The following is a 16,326-nucleotide window of genomic DNA, read 5'->3' as shown; positions in this document are numbered from 1 at the left end:
ACAGTTCTTGTACAATACAATGTCATCTTCAAAAGAAACTCAAATGGTTAAAATAACTTGCTTTTATACTTTTGGTTTTTTAGTATTCGTATCAAAGCCAAATTAAATATTCAGACTATTATTGTGTCATGGAGTCCCTAAGGTAGCCCACTGAATTGCACTAGGAGAATAATAAACTCAAACGTCCTGGAGATTTTTTGAGAGGCGGGGTGAAAGTCAAGAAGGGAGCTAAATAAAATATATATATGTAAACAAGTTATACTAACCACTTAAAACCCCCTGTTAAATGCAACAGACTTTTGCATGTTGACTTGAATTGGACAAAATTGATGGGAAACAGGTTTAGGCTCATGGAGTTTATTTCTTGAGTGGCTGGTAAACTGATGCATTGGGGTCCAGCCCAGATGAGCTAGTCTCCACAAACTTGGAAGAATAGTGTGGGGAGACAGGGCTTAGGGTGCTTGTCCCTGCAGTGTATGCAATGCTGGGCATTACAGCCATTACTTCTGCAATCTTCTGTTTGAGGTCTTTGATTTCTTGATCCTTCTGAATGATTTGTCCTGGGGGGAAAAAAAAAAAAAAAAGCAAAAAAAGCTCAGGAACAAATATAATTCCTAAATATTTGCCAGTTGACAAAGATATGTGCACTCAAATTGTTTCTATCAGCCAAACGTCACTAGATTACACAAATATGAATACATTGGATTGTTCACTGCCCACACTCGGTGTTCATTTTGTGTTTAGGGCCATATTATTTTTTTTTTTTCCATTTGGGCTATTTTCATTAGATCACTTTCCACTCACTCCTCCGAGCCTTAAAATCATGCTCATCATAATCACAAAAACAGAGGAACGTGAACGAAAATGTTGCAACAAAATTGTTTAAATAGTGCAACATAATATATATAGGAAGAATAAAGAGCAGTTACCTTGGGCAATCTCTAGCTGTCTTTTTGCATCTCCTAATGCAGAAAACAAATCCAGCTTGATTCTTGTCTCTGCACTGAGGCTGTTTTCCAAGTGCTGTGTTTTATCTTGCATTGCTGAAAGTGCTGACATTAATACCTCTGTATCCTTTTCGTTTTCCTTGTACTTTCGCAAATCCTGAAGAGTAAAAATTTAAAAAAGGGTCAATTAACTATGGCACAGGCAGCTGTAGAGTGACAGGCTGCCAGCACCTGGATTACAGCAATGCAAGAGACAATCTTGGTAGATACAGGATGTCTCTCTCCTACGGTGGTGAAGTGGTCAAGAGGTTATGCTTTCATGGATAAATGCAAATACATAATCGGTTGCAACGAGAAAAAAAAAAAAAAAAGTATACAACGAGGTAACCGTTGCAAATACTCCAGACGTTTGTGAAAACAAGTACAGTACCTGAACTTTTATCTCCAGTTCCCTTATCTGGTCTTCCTTTAGTTTCATATCTATTGATAATTTTTTACATTCACTCTCCAGATCTCGAATTCTACTCCGTAAGGTTTCTGTACATTCACCTCTGTAAAGCAAATAGAAGCATAAGAATTTGGGGGCACAGTTCATATGTCAAATGTATGAGGCGATTGTACAGATTCCACCTAACCCATATGCATTTGTTCCTTTCCACAACAGTCAGTCAGCTCCAGAGCTGGCTCAGTGAATGAGGCGGGTAGGGGTTTCCATAATGGTGCTCCTTATGATTTGAAAGAGTGCTTTTCCTGACACCAATTGGCTGATTCAAGTTGAATTATTATACCATGGGGGAGAATAACAGCTGCAGGGTTGTAACCTCTTCCTCAAGCAAGTTTACAGTACTCCCAGAGTACTTTGATATACATTATTCTTTGGTGGGGGGTGTAAGGCACAGTAGATTCGGTACTTTCCTGTTATGCAGAGCCAATACTTTTTTTTTTTTTTTAATAGAATGAAATTTAACATCTTTACTCTACCTCCTACTGCAAAAGAAACAGTGTACCGATAGCTGGGCTACTCACAAAATGAAGCTCTACTTTGGCTTGTGTATTTTCTGGAATGGTGGAACGTCTACTTGTCAGAAGGTGGTCAACATCGGCACCGATAATTGGTTCACGGATAGTCGGCTACACTTTGTGACAGCCGTTCCTTACTATTGCCGGGCCAAGGAATTGACGTCCATCAAGCAGTGCAAGGATGAATTGGGCATGAATAAGAACACAACCATCGACTGCAGCAACTAAATGTGTGAAGTCTGCGCTAACTACCCCATCGAACTAGCAAAACAGAAGATTGGAGGCGAAGGATTGTCATAAGCATGATTCGTCTATTTCGACAAATCACTAAGCATAAGAACAATGCCGGCCAAGTGTTTCCTCAGCGGTGGGTATTCGGAGGCATTTGTCGAGAGACCCACAAGTGCTTCTTGGTCGAAGCTATAGATAGCTGTGCAGCAAACCTATTGATGGCAATTTTGAAAAGTATCGAAATAAGCTCTATCATTTACTCAGATAGTTTGTGCGCCTACAAGACCGAGGAATTGAGCATTTTAAAGCCAATCGCTACAACTTCATTGATCCACACACTGAGTGTCGCCTAAATGGCGCAACAAACACAGAGGAACACCACGCCATCATTTGGATTCAATATTTGGCCGAATTCATTTGAAGGCAGCACAAGGGACACAAGGACGTATTTGAGTTTTGTTTTGTTTTTTTAATGGTCCCGGATAACAGGAAAGTACCCTTAACATGACAGAGTCAACTGGTTCAACAAATTATGCTATTTTACTGGGTTATACATGAACTGAGCCATAACTTAAATTATTGTCATAGTTTAAGACAAATCACTTCTGATTAAAAAGGCTCTACTCTGGGTGCTATAACAAGCATCTATAAAAGTTACGTATACAGGTAGTTCCCATGTACAAGCCATACAAATACCTGCTTGCTGCAGCAAATGCCACAGCTCTGGCTGCAGTGGCTTCTTCTAATTTCTTCCTTTTTTTTTCTTCCATAAGCTGTTTTTCTACAAATGCCCGTGCCTCCTGCTCTGCTTTCAGCTTCTTCTCCAGCTGACTAATTGTCTGCTTGTCCTTTTGCTTCATTTGTACTGCATTGTGTAACCTGGTAGGGACAAGAAAAGGTATACGATACATTAAAAGACTAAGGAACTTTGCACTTTATTGTATGTGTCCTATCAAGGTGAAGTAGGAATAGGGGATAGCTATGGGTAAAATCATAGGCAGCAACAATCAGATAATGGTAAGATGTTACTGCCTGTAAATAGTAGAGATGACCAGACACATCAGAAAGATAAAGCTTTTTTCCAGAATGGAATGCAGCAAACCATGACCTGAGCCGTTGCTTGTTTGATTTTTTTTATCTGCCATCCCAGAGAGTTAATGAACTTTCTTATACCAGGAACTGCAAATACTTACTTATTCTGTAGCAGCTCATTTTCCTGCCTGAGCTGTCCCATTTCATTCCTAATACCCCTCTCTGTGTTTGTTAAAACTCCGATCTGGCTCCGCAGATCCTGTTCAATCTGCCTGCTTCCCTGCAGATCTGCTTTTAATTTTTTAACATCTTGCTCCAACCTGGAAAAACAATTGGGGTGAATTGCCATGTAAAACAGTCAACTCAAGGACATACATTTCAGAAGGGAGCAGGGATGAAAAGTCACGTGATTCACAGTCAACAACAAAGCAACTGCATTTAGGTCCAGAGTTACCAGGAGTCCATATCAGTCAAAATACACACAAGAAAATTAGAATCACAAAATGACACAGATTTTTCCCCAGCAGCTTACTAGCAAGCATACAGTTAAATGAAAAATCAAAGCACCACGGCACCATATCCTATCTTCCTCTACTCCCTAAAAAGGATGGCTGTGTTGGGTTTATACCTCTGTTGATAGGATAACTTGTGGAGCAAAGAAAAAAAACAAAAAACCCTGATCCATCACCTTGCTCATCAATGGTCCTAGGTTTATGCACTAAAGGTGGAGTTTTCAGGCCATATGTAGTTTCAGATCATGGAGTGCACTATACATTTTGAAGACAGACCGCACTGAGCTCCTACTATGGGTAGTTTGGTGAGCACAGAAAAATGCATTATTAACCCTTTAAAGAAAAGGTATGTTAAAGGTTTTTACAATTTCAGAGTATAACATTTCAGCACATTTGCTGTGTATGTTTAACCATAGGTCTACTAAGCAGGGGGGGGTGGCAGCATCAGAGACCCCAGCAGAGTCTGTACACACCATCCAGACACTCTCTTACAACTCTTAAGGGCCTGCACAACAGTGAAACGTTAACCCATTAGGAAAAACATTTAAATCATGATTTGAAAGCTACAGCCACACAGAGATCAGTATGAAACACACTGATACACGCAGAATACATATATTGTTAAAATTAAAAAACAGAAGAAGAAAACTAGGATTTCCAGAGCACCAATACACATTCAGCCTTTAACAGGTCTTAAGTTACACAAAATGTAAAAATAGTGTTCTGCTTAAGCAAATTTGCATATATTGTGTATGACACGTACCTCACCTGTAAGAGTCTAAGAACTTTAGCATTTAATGTTATTCTGTTTAGAAATAAGGCCTGCAAATTCTAAAAATTTTAACTGAATACACTTTGCTATATATTCTACAATTATAAAAGTCAGGCAGTTTCAAAAAAAAAATAAAAAAATAAAGGTTTCTCAGGCTCCAATAGGGTTTGTTCTAGGGCTGCAACTAACAATTATTTTCATAATCGATTAGTTGGCCGATTATTTTTTCGATTAATCGGATAAAAAAAAATGAATGTACATTTTTCATTTATTTAAAATAATTTAATAAACAAATGATGTTAAATACAAACGCAGAATAAAAAAAAAAAACTGATAAAATGCATTTCTTGTCTTTATTCCCCAACCAGCCCCCCAATTTATGCACGTTTGAGCACAGGCTTGCCACGCTGCCTCCCACATATACCACTCCACGCTGCCCCCCACATATACCACTCCACGCTGCCTCCCACATATACCACTCCACGCTGCCTCCCACATATGTCACTCCACGCTGCCTCCCACATATGCCACTCCACGCTGCCTCCCACATATGCCACTCCACGCTGCCTCCCACATATACCACTCCACGCTGCCTCCCACATACGTCACTCCACGCCGCCTCCCACATATACCACTCCACGCAGCCTCCCACATATACCACTCCACGCAGCCTCCCACATATACCACTCCACGCTGCCTCCCACATATACCACTCCACGCTGCCTCCCACATATACCACTCCACGCTGCCTCCCACATATACCACTCCACGCTGCCTCCCACATATGCCACTCCACGCTGCCTCCCACATATACCACTCCACGCTGCCTCCCACATATACCACTCCACGCTGCCTCCCACATATACCACTCCACGCTGCCTCCCACATATTCCACTCCACCCTGCCTCCCACATATTCCACTCCACCCTGCCTCCCACATATTCCACTCCACCCTGCCTCCCACATATTCCACTCCACCCTGCCTCCCACATATTCCACTCCACCCTGCCTCCCACATATTCCACTCCACGCTGCCTCCCACATATGCCACGCTGCCTCCCACATGCACATTTGAGCCCAGGCTTGCCACGCTGCCTCCCAAACATGCCACGCTGCCTCCCACATATGCCACGCTGCCTCCCACATGTGCCACTCCACGCTGCCTCCCACATATACCACTCCACGCTGCCTCCCACATATACCACTCCACGCTGCCTCCCACATATACCACTCCACGCTGCCTCCCACATATACCACTCCACGCTGCCTCCCACATATACCACTCCACCCTGCCTCCCACTCCACCCTGCCTCCCACATATTCCACTCCACGCTGCCTCCCACATATGCAACGCTGCCTCCCACATGCACATTTGAGCCCAGGCTTGCCACGCTGCCTCCCAAACATGCCACGCTGCCTCCCACATATGCCACGCTGCCTCCCACATGTGCCACTCCACGCTGCCTCCCACATATTCCACTCCACGCTGCCTCCCACATATTCCACTCCACTCTACCCCCACATATGCCACTGTGCCTGATACGCCTTATACCCCTGATACACCACTCAATCCTCCCCAGACATGCCACACTGCCTCCCAGACATGCCACGCTGCCCTCCCCACATATGCCTTATATATCGTATATGCCTTATACCCCCAGATATGTCACTCCATCCTCCCCAGATATGCCTTATACCCCCAGATATCTCATAGTCCCCTCAGAGTCACAGACCTGTTCGCATCACACTGACACCATACTTTTATAAATAAGTACTGGGTTAATCTTCACTGCCCCCAGGATTTAGATTCCCCTTAGTCTGCCCCCCTTTACCTCTAACTGCGCCTTAAGTTAACTTTATTAAATTAACCCTCAGTCCTCATCATTAAATTAACACTAAACACCCCATTAACCATAACTACCCCTAAATTAACTCTAAATACCCCATCAAACACAACTACCCTAAATTAACCCTAAACACCCCATTAACCACAGCATCCCCTAAATTAACCCTAAAGACCCCCATCAACCACAACAGCCCCTAAATTAACCCCAAACACCCCATTAACCACAACTGCCTCAAATTAACCCCAAACACCCCATTAACCACAGCTGCTCCAATATTAACCCTAAACACCCCATTAACCATAACTGCCCCTAAATTAACCCTAAACACCCCATTAACCATAGCTGCCCCTAAACACCCCATTAACCATAACTTCCCCTAAATTAACCCTAAACACCCCATTAACCATAACTGCCCCTAAATTAAACCCCACCTCCCCTAACTTTCAGCAGCCCAAATATTAATTTTATACTTGCAGTTAGATGAGTGTCACAGCCATGTGGTTCTGGCCTTCTGGGAGAAGGAAGGGGGCGGGGCCAGTTGTCACAGTGATTACAGGGAGGGGCTGGTAAGTAGGAGCTGCTGCTGTGAGTCACTGAAACGGTTTATATAATGAGGGGTATTTTTCAGAGCGTTTGCTCTGAAAAAACCCTCATTTTATAATCGCTAAAAATCGATTCAACTAATCGATAATGAAATTCGTTGGCAACGATTTTCATTATCGATTATTATCGATTTTATCGATTAGTTGTTGCAGCCCTAGTTTGTTCACAAGTTATCTAGAGCTGTTTAACTGTTAAGCCAGACCACGACACAAGTGAGAATCGTTCACCCATGATCCAATCATTTTACCTAAAAATCTAAATTTAGATTATTCAAATCAAAGAAAAGTGCACCACGGAATATATAACCTGCAAAGCACTTATCGCAACCTAAGGTTCAAGGTGAAGACAATCATTTCATTTCTACATCAATTTCTCCACCGCAGCTATTCTATGGATTTTGGAACCTTAGTGTCCAAGATTTTATAAGGTCTACCTTCATAATAGCAGTCTTGATAAAGAGATGCGAAGGAACGTGTTAAAGTGGAAAGACTGTCATCAGCCATATTTACTAGGGTGCCCCTGTGAAGACACTTGTCTATGACGAGTATATCCAAAAGGGTGTAAATGGCCCACACTGCAAAGGAAGTTTCACTTGGGAACAAGATTTAAGGGCAATGTTTAGAATGCAACAAACCGAGGAAAATTATAGTGTATCCGGTAAAACACTCAGTAAAACCTCCTCAGTAAATACTTTACAAAATTTACCATAATATGCATTTTAGATAATTTTCGAGATATTGACAAGTGTGATGTAATAAATAAATAAAATATATATACACACACACACACACACACACACCTCACCTTAATAATGTATCTGGTTTGCTGAGCTGGTTATTTGGGATGCAATTCTCTGTGGGATCTTTGTGCGTGGTTGGGCTTTTACTAGTGCATTTCTTCTTGTCATTTTTGTTTGATGATGAGGGAATGCTCCCATTGCTTGCACTGTGACTGCGAGGAGATGAATTTGCTGTCCCAGTTGTGTTCTTGTAGTTCTTGGAGGAAGTGGAGCACGGGTCCTCCTTTAAGAGGTTCTCTGTGCTGCCTAAATCATTATTCAGTCGCTTGCTGTTGATATGGTTTTCCATATATTCAATCTCTTGTACTTTAGAGTCTGTGGGCTGCAGTATGTTGTTATTAATACCCAAATTATGTCTTTTAACATCTTTGTCTTTGCCCTTTTCTTTGTACTCCAGTTCTGGTAACGTGCTGGGGATTTTTTTATTTGAAGAAAGTCCTCCGTTGTGTTGTAACAGTATAGAAGAATCCATTTCAGATAAACCCTTGGCTGCTGCAGTATTAAGATAAATAAGAAAATACATACACACTATGAAAGTCTCCAAACCGAAGTGATATAAGTAATCAAAGCTAGAATGTGTGATGCTTTGCAATAGGTAACACAGGCCGATTGAAAAACACTGGCACCACATCGGATATGAAAATAGCCTGATCAACAAGTTAAATAAGGCAAGAAATAGAACAGAGAATGTCTATTGCACAATAAACCGATATCATCATATTTCATACAGTGTGACTCCCTAAGTCTGAAACATTGGGGATTATTCCTAGTCTCTGGTCCTTATCCTACTAGCATTTTTTAATGTTTTATGCGATGTGGATGATGAGAGAATCCCCGCTTAGTAATGATCACTCCATCATAGGATGAATCTTTTTCGTAATACACAGATATTTAGATATCGATCAATACTGTGTATTACAAAGATTTTCAGTCTTGCTTCTTGGCTTATTTATCTTGATGCTCTGGAAAGTTTTTGGTTATGCTTAGGTTTAGAGTGGTAAACGGCCACCTATATTTGTTGGGCATTATATAAGTAACATACTATACGTACTATATGACTCTGATGGATAGTGAAGGCATAGGAGGGTGCTGTGCATTATGAGTACCATAGCACATAACAGCTGGAAGGGGAGGCCTGTAACACCTGAATCAGGGCAAGTTAAATATATCCTTTGTATTTGTCCCTCTGTTTATTCTAGCTGTGTATAATTTATATTATTTTTTTAAATAAAAAAAAAAAAAAACCCCTGCTTGTAACAAAAAATAAAATAAAAATGTGGGTATACTAAATGTGAAAGAAGGAAATAACTTCTGAAGGCAGATATCGCAATACAAAGAATACTCTGGTCCTGCAGGTGAAAATAGCCATGGTTCTTAAGTGGTTAAGCATTTTGTGGTTCCAATATTTATCTTTATTGGTACAAGAGTAGGTTTTACCAATAGCAACAACCTCTGAAATGTGCATACTTATTTTCTATTGTAATCAAACTGTATATTTATTGCGTGAATTTGTCAGATTTACCTACTTGTGTGGATTTCCCTGCAATATCAGAACTGCATCTGGAATAAAGCATTATAACTTCCAAGAAGTTTGGAAGGCATACCAAAAGGTGTAGTGTTTTCCCTATGGCTAACAGGTGGAGAGTACCAACCTTCCTCTGCTTCCCTTTCTTGTCTCTGTAACATCTGTTGCTCTGGAGGAAGTGCTTGCTGCAGGAGCTGCATATAAAACTCATTCTCTTTCTGAACCTCCTTTTGCTTTCTTAGCCGCATTTTATAACTGACGTAGCTTTTAAACCCAAAGCCCAGCGTGACCACAGGATAACCAATACTAGAGGGAGAGAAGAAAAGTAGGTAATATAGGTCGTAGACACTAGATAGATGTAACTACAAAATTGTCAAAACAAAATAATGTCCATTCCAAGATATTTCTCTTAATACAAGCACAATGAAAGACAAGTTTCTCCCAACTGCCATGATGGACAAAAGCATACATTTTCATTCTAGCAAACTAATAACACCAAAGAACACCATCAGCAAAACCATTATTTTATGTAAACTGACAAAAATAAAAAGCAATTAAAAGGTGCTGAGGGAATGGCTATGTGCATTATTCTATATACCCGGTTACACTTAATGTATTCTGCAGCTACTAAATGGCTTTATAGTAAGACTGTTGAAACAAAAACTAGGAGTATTTATATATATATATATATATTCCTACCAGTGGGCAGCAAACGGTCGACAGAGATCTACATGAAAGTTCTTCAGATCTTTAAATCTAATTGCTGCTTCAATATAAACAAAGAGTATCCACAACGAAACTGTTGGTAAACATACTCCTCTTTCTGAAAATAAAAGAAAAATAATTAATTCAAAGGATGAAGAGCATGGCTGATGTGGACTAAGCATGCTTGTTTATTTGATCCTTAGAGCCATATGATCCTTGGGCAGCCAAAGGTTTGTTTTTTTTTAAAGTTTTTAATGTTTGTGGCCGGCTTAGGATCACTGACATTGAACCTCAACGACTGCAAACCCCATCGCCCAACCCTGCTCTGAACGACTGGCACGTACGGTACATACGTCCTTCATTAAAATGTCATTCTCTGGTTTCTCGACTACTGTATCATACTAACCAAGCGCGAGTGGTCAAAATCACATCAGGTGAGTGAACTTGATTTAGATGAATTTCCATGTATACAAATACATGGCTTAACAGCAACATCCTGAGAAATGGGCCATAGCAACAGTCAAATATGAAGCAGACATATGAAAAATTATTGATCAACCAAAGAATAATATTTTATTGCAAATATGAAAAATTGAAACCGGACACCATAAAGATGGCAGTCCGCAACCACGCTGCATTGAACAGGTTTGTAACTAAATACAGTATTAGAAATATCATTCCTAGCTCTTTCACAGAACTAATTCTAAAAGCTTTTTATATATATTTCAGGATTGTAAATATTTAGAGGAAAGAGTAAAACGATGACAACTCTGCTAATGTGTTCTTAACGTATTAGGGAGTACAATTAATGTTTTGCTTTTAGAAAAATAAAAAAAAAGGGACACTCCAGCCACCGTATGCACCTTAATTCATATGACAGCTCAGTGCCACGTGTAAATCAACTATTTTCTCTCTATGCATTTGCCTTAGCTTCTTGTCTTAAAGAGCGCAGACAAGCGGTGTACTCCCTGCCAGCCAGTAGTGCCGACGGAAAGACTTCCAAGGAGTCTAACTAGATAACTCGTATGCATGTGCAGACACTGAAAGAGAGATAGGGCAGGAAAAAAATTATACAACTTACCTGTGTGCCAAACATACTGCACCCACACATAGGTACTGGCTGCAAAAAACAGCCACTGAACTGGTATAAATAGGAGACATATTATATCAGATGTAAATGCTACACACACAAAAAATACTGAGAAGGCCTGCAACACAAAACAGAATGGAGAGGGTCATTAGTTTTCACACAAAACTAGAGCTCAGTTTTATAACATGGCAATACTCTAGCACATTTTCTCAAAGACATGAGAAGGTGCTTAGTGCTTTATAAAGACCAGTGGATTTGCATTTATACCAATATTTTTTTCTAGCAGCTGTAGGGAAGACTTTGCTTTGGAATTGTCCGCAACCCTTAATCCAGTCGTTAGGACAAAGGCACTACCATTAAGTCACCAGTTTACATTTGCAATTCCTTTTATATAAAAAAAGGCATTCAGAAGGTGGACAGGGATAAAGTGCAGAATATTTGCAATATTCTAGATTAAAAGCAACAGAGAAGAGATGCAATGGGACCCTACTATATGCTTGCAGTTATGGTCCATATCAATAAACAGCGACACTCTTAGCAAAGGACCACGCTTGATCACGATAACCATAAAGAATTGCTGGTTCGTAAATTATAAAATAGAGCAATATTTGCAATAGCAAATATATTGTAACACAATACTAACAAAAATCTAGACCCAAACATTTGTAATCTGTTGAAAACCATCCAATGGTTAAATGTTGAGAAATCACTATGGACACCAGTGAGTTGTTACAGTTGACAGCTCCTCATTTAAACTATAGCTGAAAATGTAGCATTTTTTTTTTTTATTATAAAGAACAGCTCCGAAGCAAAGTCATGTGCAACAAAAAGTGCATTATCAAAATGCAGACTCAGGTCCACTGTGTGGATCCTGAAAGGTCTGCCAAGACCTCCATCGTACTGCTGCATTAGAACAGAGAACATAAACCCTACTGGTAACAGAACATACAAGTGACCTTAACAGGGCGATCCTTTAATACCAATAATTGCATCACACAAGAGGTGTTGTCAAACAATACTATTTCATAGAAATTTTAAGCAGATTATTATAGGTCCATAATATGGTGTGAATTGACATTTCCAGCTCTAGAAAACAATAGAAAAAAAAAAAAAAAAAAAAAAAAAAAAAAAAAAGGACTATATGGCTATGGAGGTTGAAGTCTGGAAATTATTGAACTATTCCAGTGATAAAGACTATTGTGTCACTTATTCAGTATAAAATTAATAATTCAGTATAAATTAATAGCAAATACTGGTAAATGAGAATGAATCTCTTGATCACTGTTACATGTGCCTTTTTTTTTTTTTTTTTTGTTTCTTCAGCAAACCATGTATTGTTATAAACACGTAATTTTAAAAATTTGTTGTGGCAAACTAGAAATACTAATAGCATATCAATTCAAATTATATCCAAAGAATGTATTTGGCCTAAACAGCTGTTCAACAACTCAGAGCTTGTGGAATAAAGCCTGGGCCAATTATAGCCACCACATACGAACTTACTGGAGTAAACACATTTGTAGATTTCATTACTACCCAGCAGCACTCATTTGTCATCAACAAAATGTTATTTTATGGCTTGCGTAGTTTATCTCAAAAGGTACTGTACTCTTCTACACATGGCCTCTGTAACATTTTTCAAAAATATACACACAGATACATACCAAGCCTTGGTATCTGAAAGAATCATATACGCTCCTGATGAATAGCCAAAATGGCCACAGGTATTCAAATCTGAACTCCAGGACGAAGTCTGCCAGTAATACTAGGGCCCAGACGACCAGGAACTTCAGGTACAAGAAAGTGCTATAAAAGAAAGAAAAAAAGTGCAAGTTGTTAGAATTTTATTATTTTTTATTTTGGCACAACAAAGGCCTGTTTTGCAGCCATTTGGGGAAAGAAAAGAAAGTGTAAAGGCCCAAGGCTTCTGGTGATGCTAGTTGATCCTATATAGGGTCAAAATATAGGGGCAACACTTTCTCACTCGATATATTCCAGTCTCAATCACTGCTTGGTATGAACAGAAAAATAAAATACTAATAATGATGTTTACCCAGATGAGGGGAATGTTGAGCTATCATAATGAGCAAGTAGCCTTTCCAGTAGCTATATTTGTAGTTCAACATTCCCTGTAGGCCAGACCGGATCACTACAATGAAACCGATCAACTTCTTGGACAACCTGAAAGGAGAGCTAATAAACACGCAAGCCAAGCTAGTTTGATAAACCTATTCTAGAAGATCTACACCTTCAAAAAAGGCAAGCCGCTCACCTTTTTCTCCCACCTGGTGAAGAATGTATAATAAAATACTTTTAAATCACTAATATGCATTCTACATTGGTGAAGCTGCATCATAACAACGTCGCTTTAACAGAAGAGGGGGGAAAATGCAAAAAGAAAAGGAAAGCAGCAGCAAGTCTGTTAGATCAAGTGCATGCTGGGAAACAAAGCTTCTCAACAGAACACACATCTGTAATCTAGAAAATGCTCTTACCATTACAACATAAAAGCTAGTATATAGTTTAAACTGATTAATTTTAAGCATTGTGTACTGTGGAGGGTCCACAAAGTAAACAAAACATTTGTCACATACACACATATTTAATCCTCCCGTGACTTGCAAAGGACTGCTGCTTTATTTCGCTTTACTTCCCAGGAGTTCCGACATTTGGTACCATTAACCATTCTTAGAAAAAGTGTCAATATACAAATCATTTTCTATTTGCAGAAGTGTGAACCCTCTTCGTTTGTGTTACTAAGCTTCTGCTTTGTTTTAATATTAATCCTGAAGAATATTCAAATACTCTCCACGAATGCATGAAGTATCTATTCTGTATCAGATCTTGGTTTGTGAACATGATGAATGCATAAGATATACGTATGGTTTCCTTTAACATGTAAAACGAGTGCAAGACAGGATCGATATAATTATTAGCAGGCTAAACTTGGTCACCTCCCTGTCAATGTCTCTGTTTAATAGCTCTTAATCATGACCCAACCAGAACAGCTATGGAGAAAACAGCCATAACGAGTGTAAACATGACTATTTTGTGCAAGAGACGCATATGAAGACAACACATTCAGTATAATATTGGACCCTACTTTTCCTACAATCAGTTGAAACACCAAGCAATTTGTTCCAATAATCTTAACCAAGATAGATGAAGTGTAAGAAGCCCGGGAGTTGTGACATCTACAAGTACCCCAATATTTTACAATAAGTTATTAAACTTTACTAATGAGACGGAAAAAAAAAAAAAAAAAAAAGAGACGAAGTGCCATGTACTCTGTTTTGGCTAATCCTTACCATATTTAATCAGGATATTCTTTATGTAAATATCAATGTATTTTCAGTTTTCTCTTCTATCTTTACATTATCTTTTATTTATATAGCACAGTCACCACAGTGTTTCTTACAGTGCATACAAAATGACAAAACTAGAATAGACATACTATGTCAAACCGCTACATTAAGTAAAAGAGGACCCAGCTCCCAAGATAACAAAATATGGTGACATGAAACAAAACAATTGCATGTAAAGCAAAAGAAAACCTCAGCATGTTATGACCCTAAAGCTCTATTATATAGAAAGGTTTAAAGGAATAGCACAAGGTGCTAATTCACAGTGGCAAAGTCTCTGGCACTGGATTAAAAAAAAAAAAAAAAAAAAAAAAAAAAAACATTACAAAATCGATTACTAATAAAAACAGTCAAAAAGTGTCAAACTAAAAAAGTTAGTTATTTGACAATTAAAAGGTACCTTGAAAAGGGTACTAAGGCAGTATTAAAGTAAAGTTTGGCACAACTTAAGTCTCTCCTTCATATGTTGTAGCACAAAACTTGAATATCAGGTCCACCAGCTGATAAACCCTAAAATACATAACTAAAAAAGTCATGACATAATTCCAGAAAATTGGCCAAAAAATGAATACCTCCATTACACGCGATAAAATTTAAGAAAAAGGTGGAAGGCCACGCTTTATGCTGGAAATGCCTCGCAATATAAATATAGCAAAATAATAAACAATAACGTGTTACAGAAACAAATGAGGCAAAAGAAACCAAGTGTGACAGTAGATGGCTTTAGATAGACAGCTCCAGGAATAATAAGGAAGGGGGAGATCTGGTGTAGTTATGTCATTTGACAACACAGATAACCTGGTCTCTGCTATTTAGTACCGCGATAAATGCTTCAAAAGGAAGTCTCCATCCACAAAAGAAATACACTGCAAGCCTAAACAAACACTTGCCCGGCATACGGGATGACAACAAAGTTCAAGCGTTAACAAAGAAGCTTTAAAGTCCCACCGAAATACCTTCTTTAAATTAGCCAACAAAAATAAATGAAAACGGATTTGGCTTTTAAATCACCAGGCTGGAGGCTGCCCAAGGTATTTGAGTACCGAGCTCACACTGACAGCTCGGTACATGACACTGACGCTACCCTCTACAAATGGCAGACCGTCAATGAAACATACTCAAACTCTTACAAGACACACGGGCTGCCAGGCCTGCTATCCTGACAACAGTAGGGGGAGGCAGCTGTCAAAAGGTGGGCGGAGTGTCACTGTTGACAGAGACCTCTTCTCACTGGGAGAACGCGTTCAGGTGAGGCCGAGGCTTCAGTTGCGGCCTAACAACCCGAAAGGGCTAAATAGGACACGAGAAAGAAGAAGGTGGCTGCCGCTCACCTGCCGTAAATGCCCTCCGTTATTCGGTTCCGTTTCAACGGTCGCCGGAGTTTACTGCAGTCCGCATTCCGCCGCTTCATTCTCCCGGTGGCCGCCTCCTCTCGCTCCCGCCGCCTGAGCCCTTCCCCGCCAGCCAAGGGTCTTTACACAACTGTCCCGTATATCAACAAGGGCTACCCGCCCGAAGGGGTAGTTCTTCGATCATGAAACAAGGAAAATAATAGCGAGTTTGAAGGGTTTGAAACAAAGAAATAAAGATGGTGGCCCCTCCTCCTCCTCCCCTCAGCAACGACGCAGCCAGGGGCGGTAACACCGTAATTCTGCCCATACATTGATTGATGGTCGAAGGGACAAATCAAGGGGCGGGCATCGGTGTGCGATGACGGAAGCTACCAATAACGTTCAAGGGCAATCTGCCAATTATGACGCTCTGGTTTCTTTCGGGGGTTGGTAGCCCTAGAAAGAGAATCTGAGATGTAGGGTTGGGAAGTGGCGCTGAGTGGCGACCATGCAAACCAATAGGCAGAGCCTTACATTGAAGGGGCGGGGT

General features: G+C 39.9%; 1 protein-coding gene across 2 annotated transcripts; it reads right to left on the bottom strand.

The window, feature by feature from the left end:
• Positions 1–357: 357 nt before the first annotated feature.
• LOC149281410 (macoilin-like) lies at positions 358–15,856 on the bottom strand. 2 transcript variants are annotated; one of them, XM_089499331.1, is made up of 11 exons: positions 15,777–15,856; positions 12,748–12,889; positions 11,075–11,201; positions 9,988–10,111; positions 9,416–9,594; positions 7,769–8,255; positions 3,392–3,550; positions 2,895–3,077; positions 1,378–1,498; positions 930–1,104; positions 358–560 (listed from the first exon to the last, which is right to left on the bottom strand). In XM_089499331.1, the coding sequence occupies exons 1-11, from the start codon at positions 15,854–15,856 to the stop codon at positions 358–360; spliced, it is 1,980 nt and encodes a 659-aa protein (XP_089355457.1). The 2 variants fall into 2 exon arrangements, with proteins under 2 accessions (XP_089355457.1, XP_089355458.1); XM_089499332.1 differs by lacking the exons at positions 7,769–8,255; positions 9,416–9,594.
• Positions 15,857–16,326: the final 470 nt, after the last annotated feature.

Source organism: Sceloporus occidentalis, unplaced genomic scaffold (assembly GCF_023333645.1).
Source record: "Sceloporus occidentalis isolate IW3139 unplaced genomic scaffold, rSceOcc1.0.p SCAF_133, whole genome shotgun sequence".
Lineage (NCBI taxonomy): Eukaryota > Metazoa > Chordata > Lepidosauria > Squamata > Phrynosomatidae > Sceloporus > Sceloporus occidentalis.
This window is presented reverse-complemented; position numbering and strand designations above follow the sequence as displayed.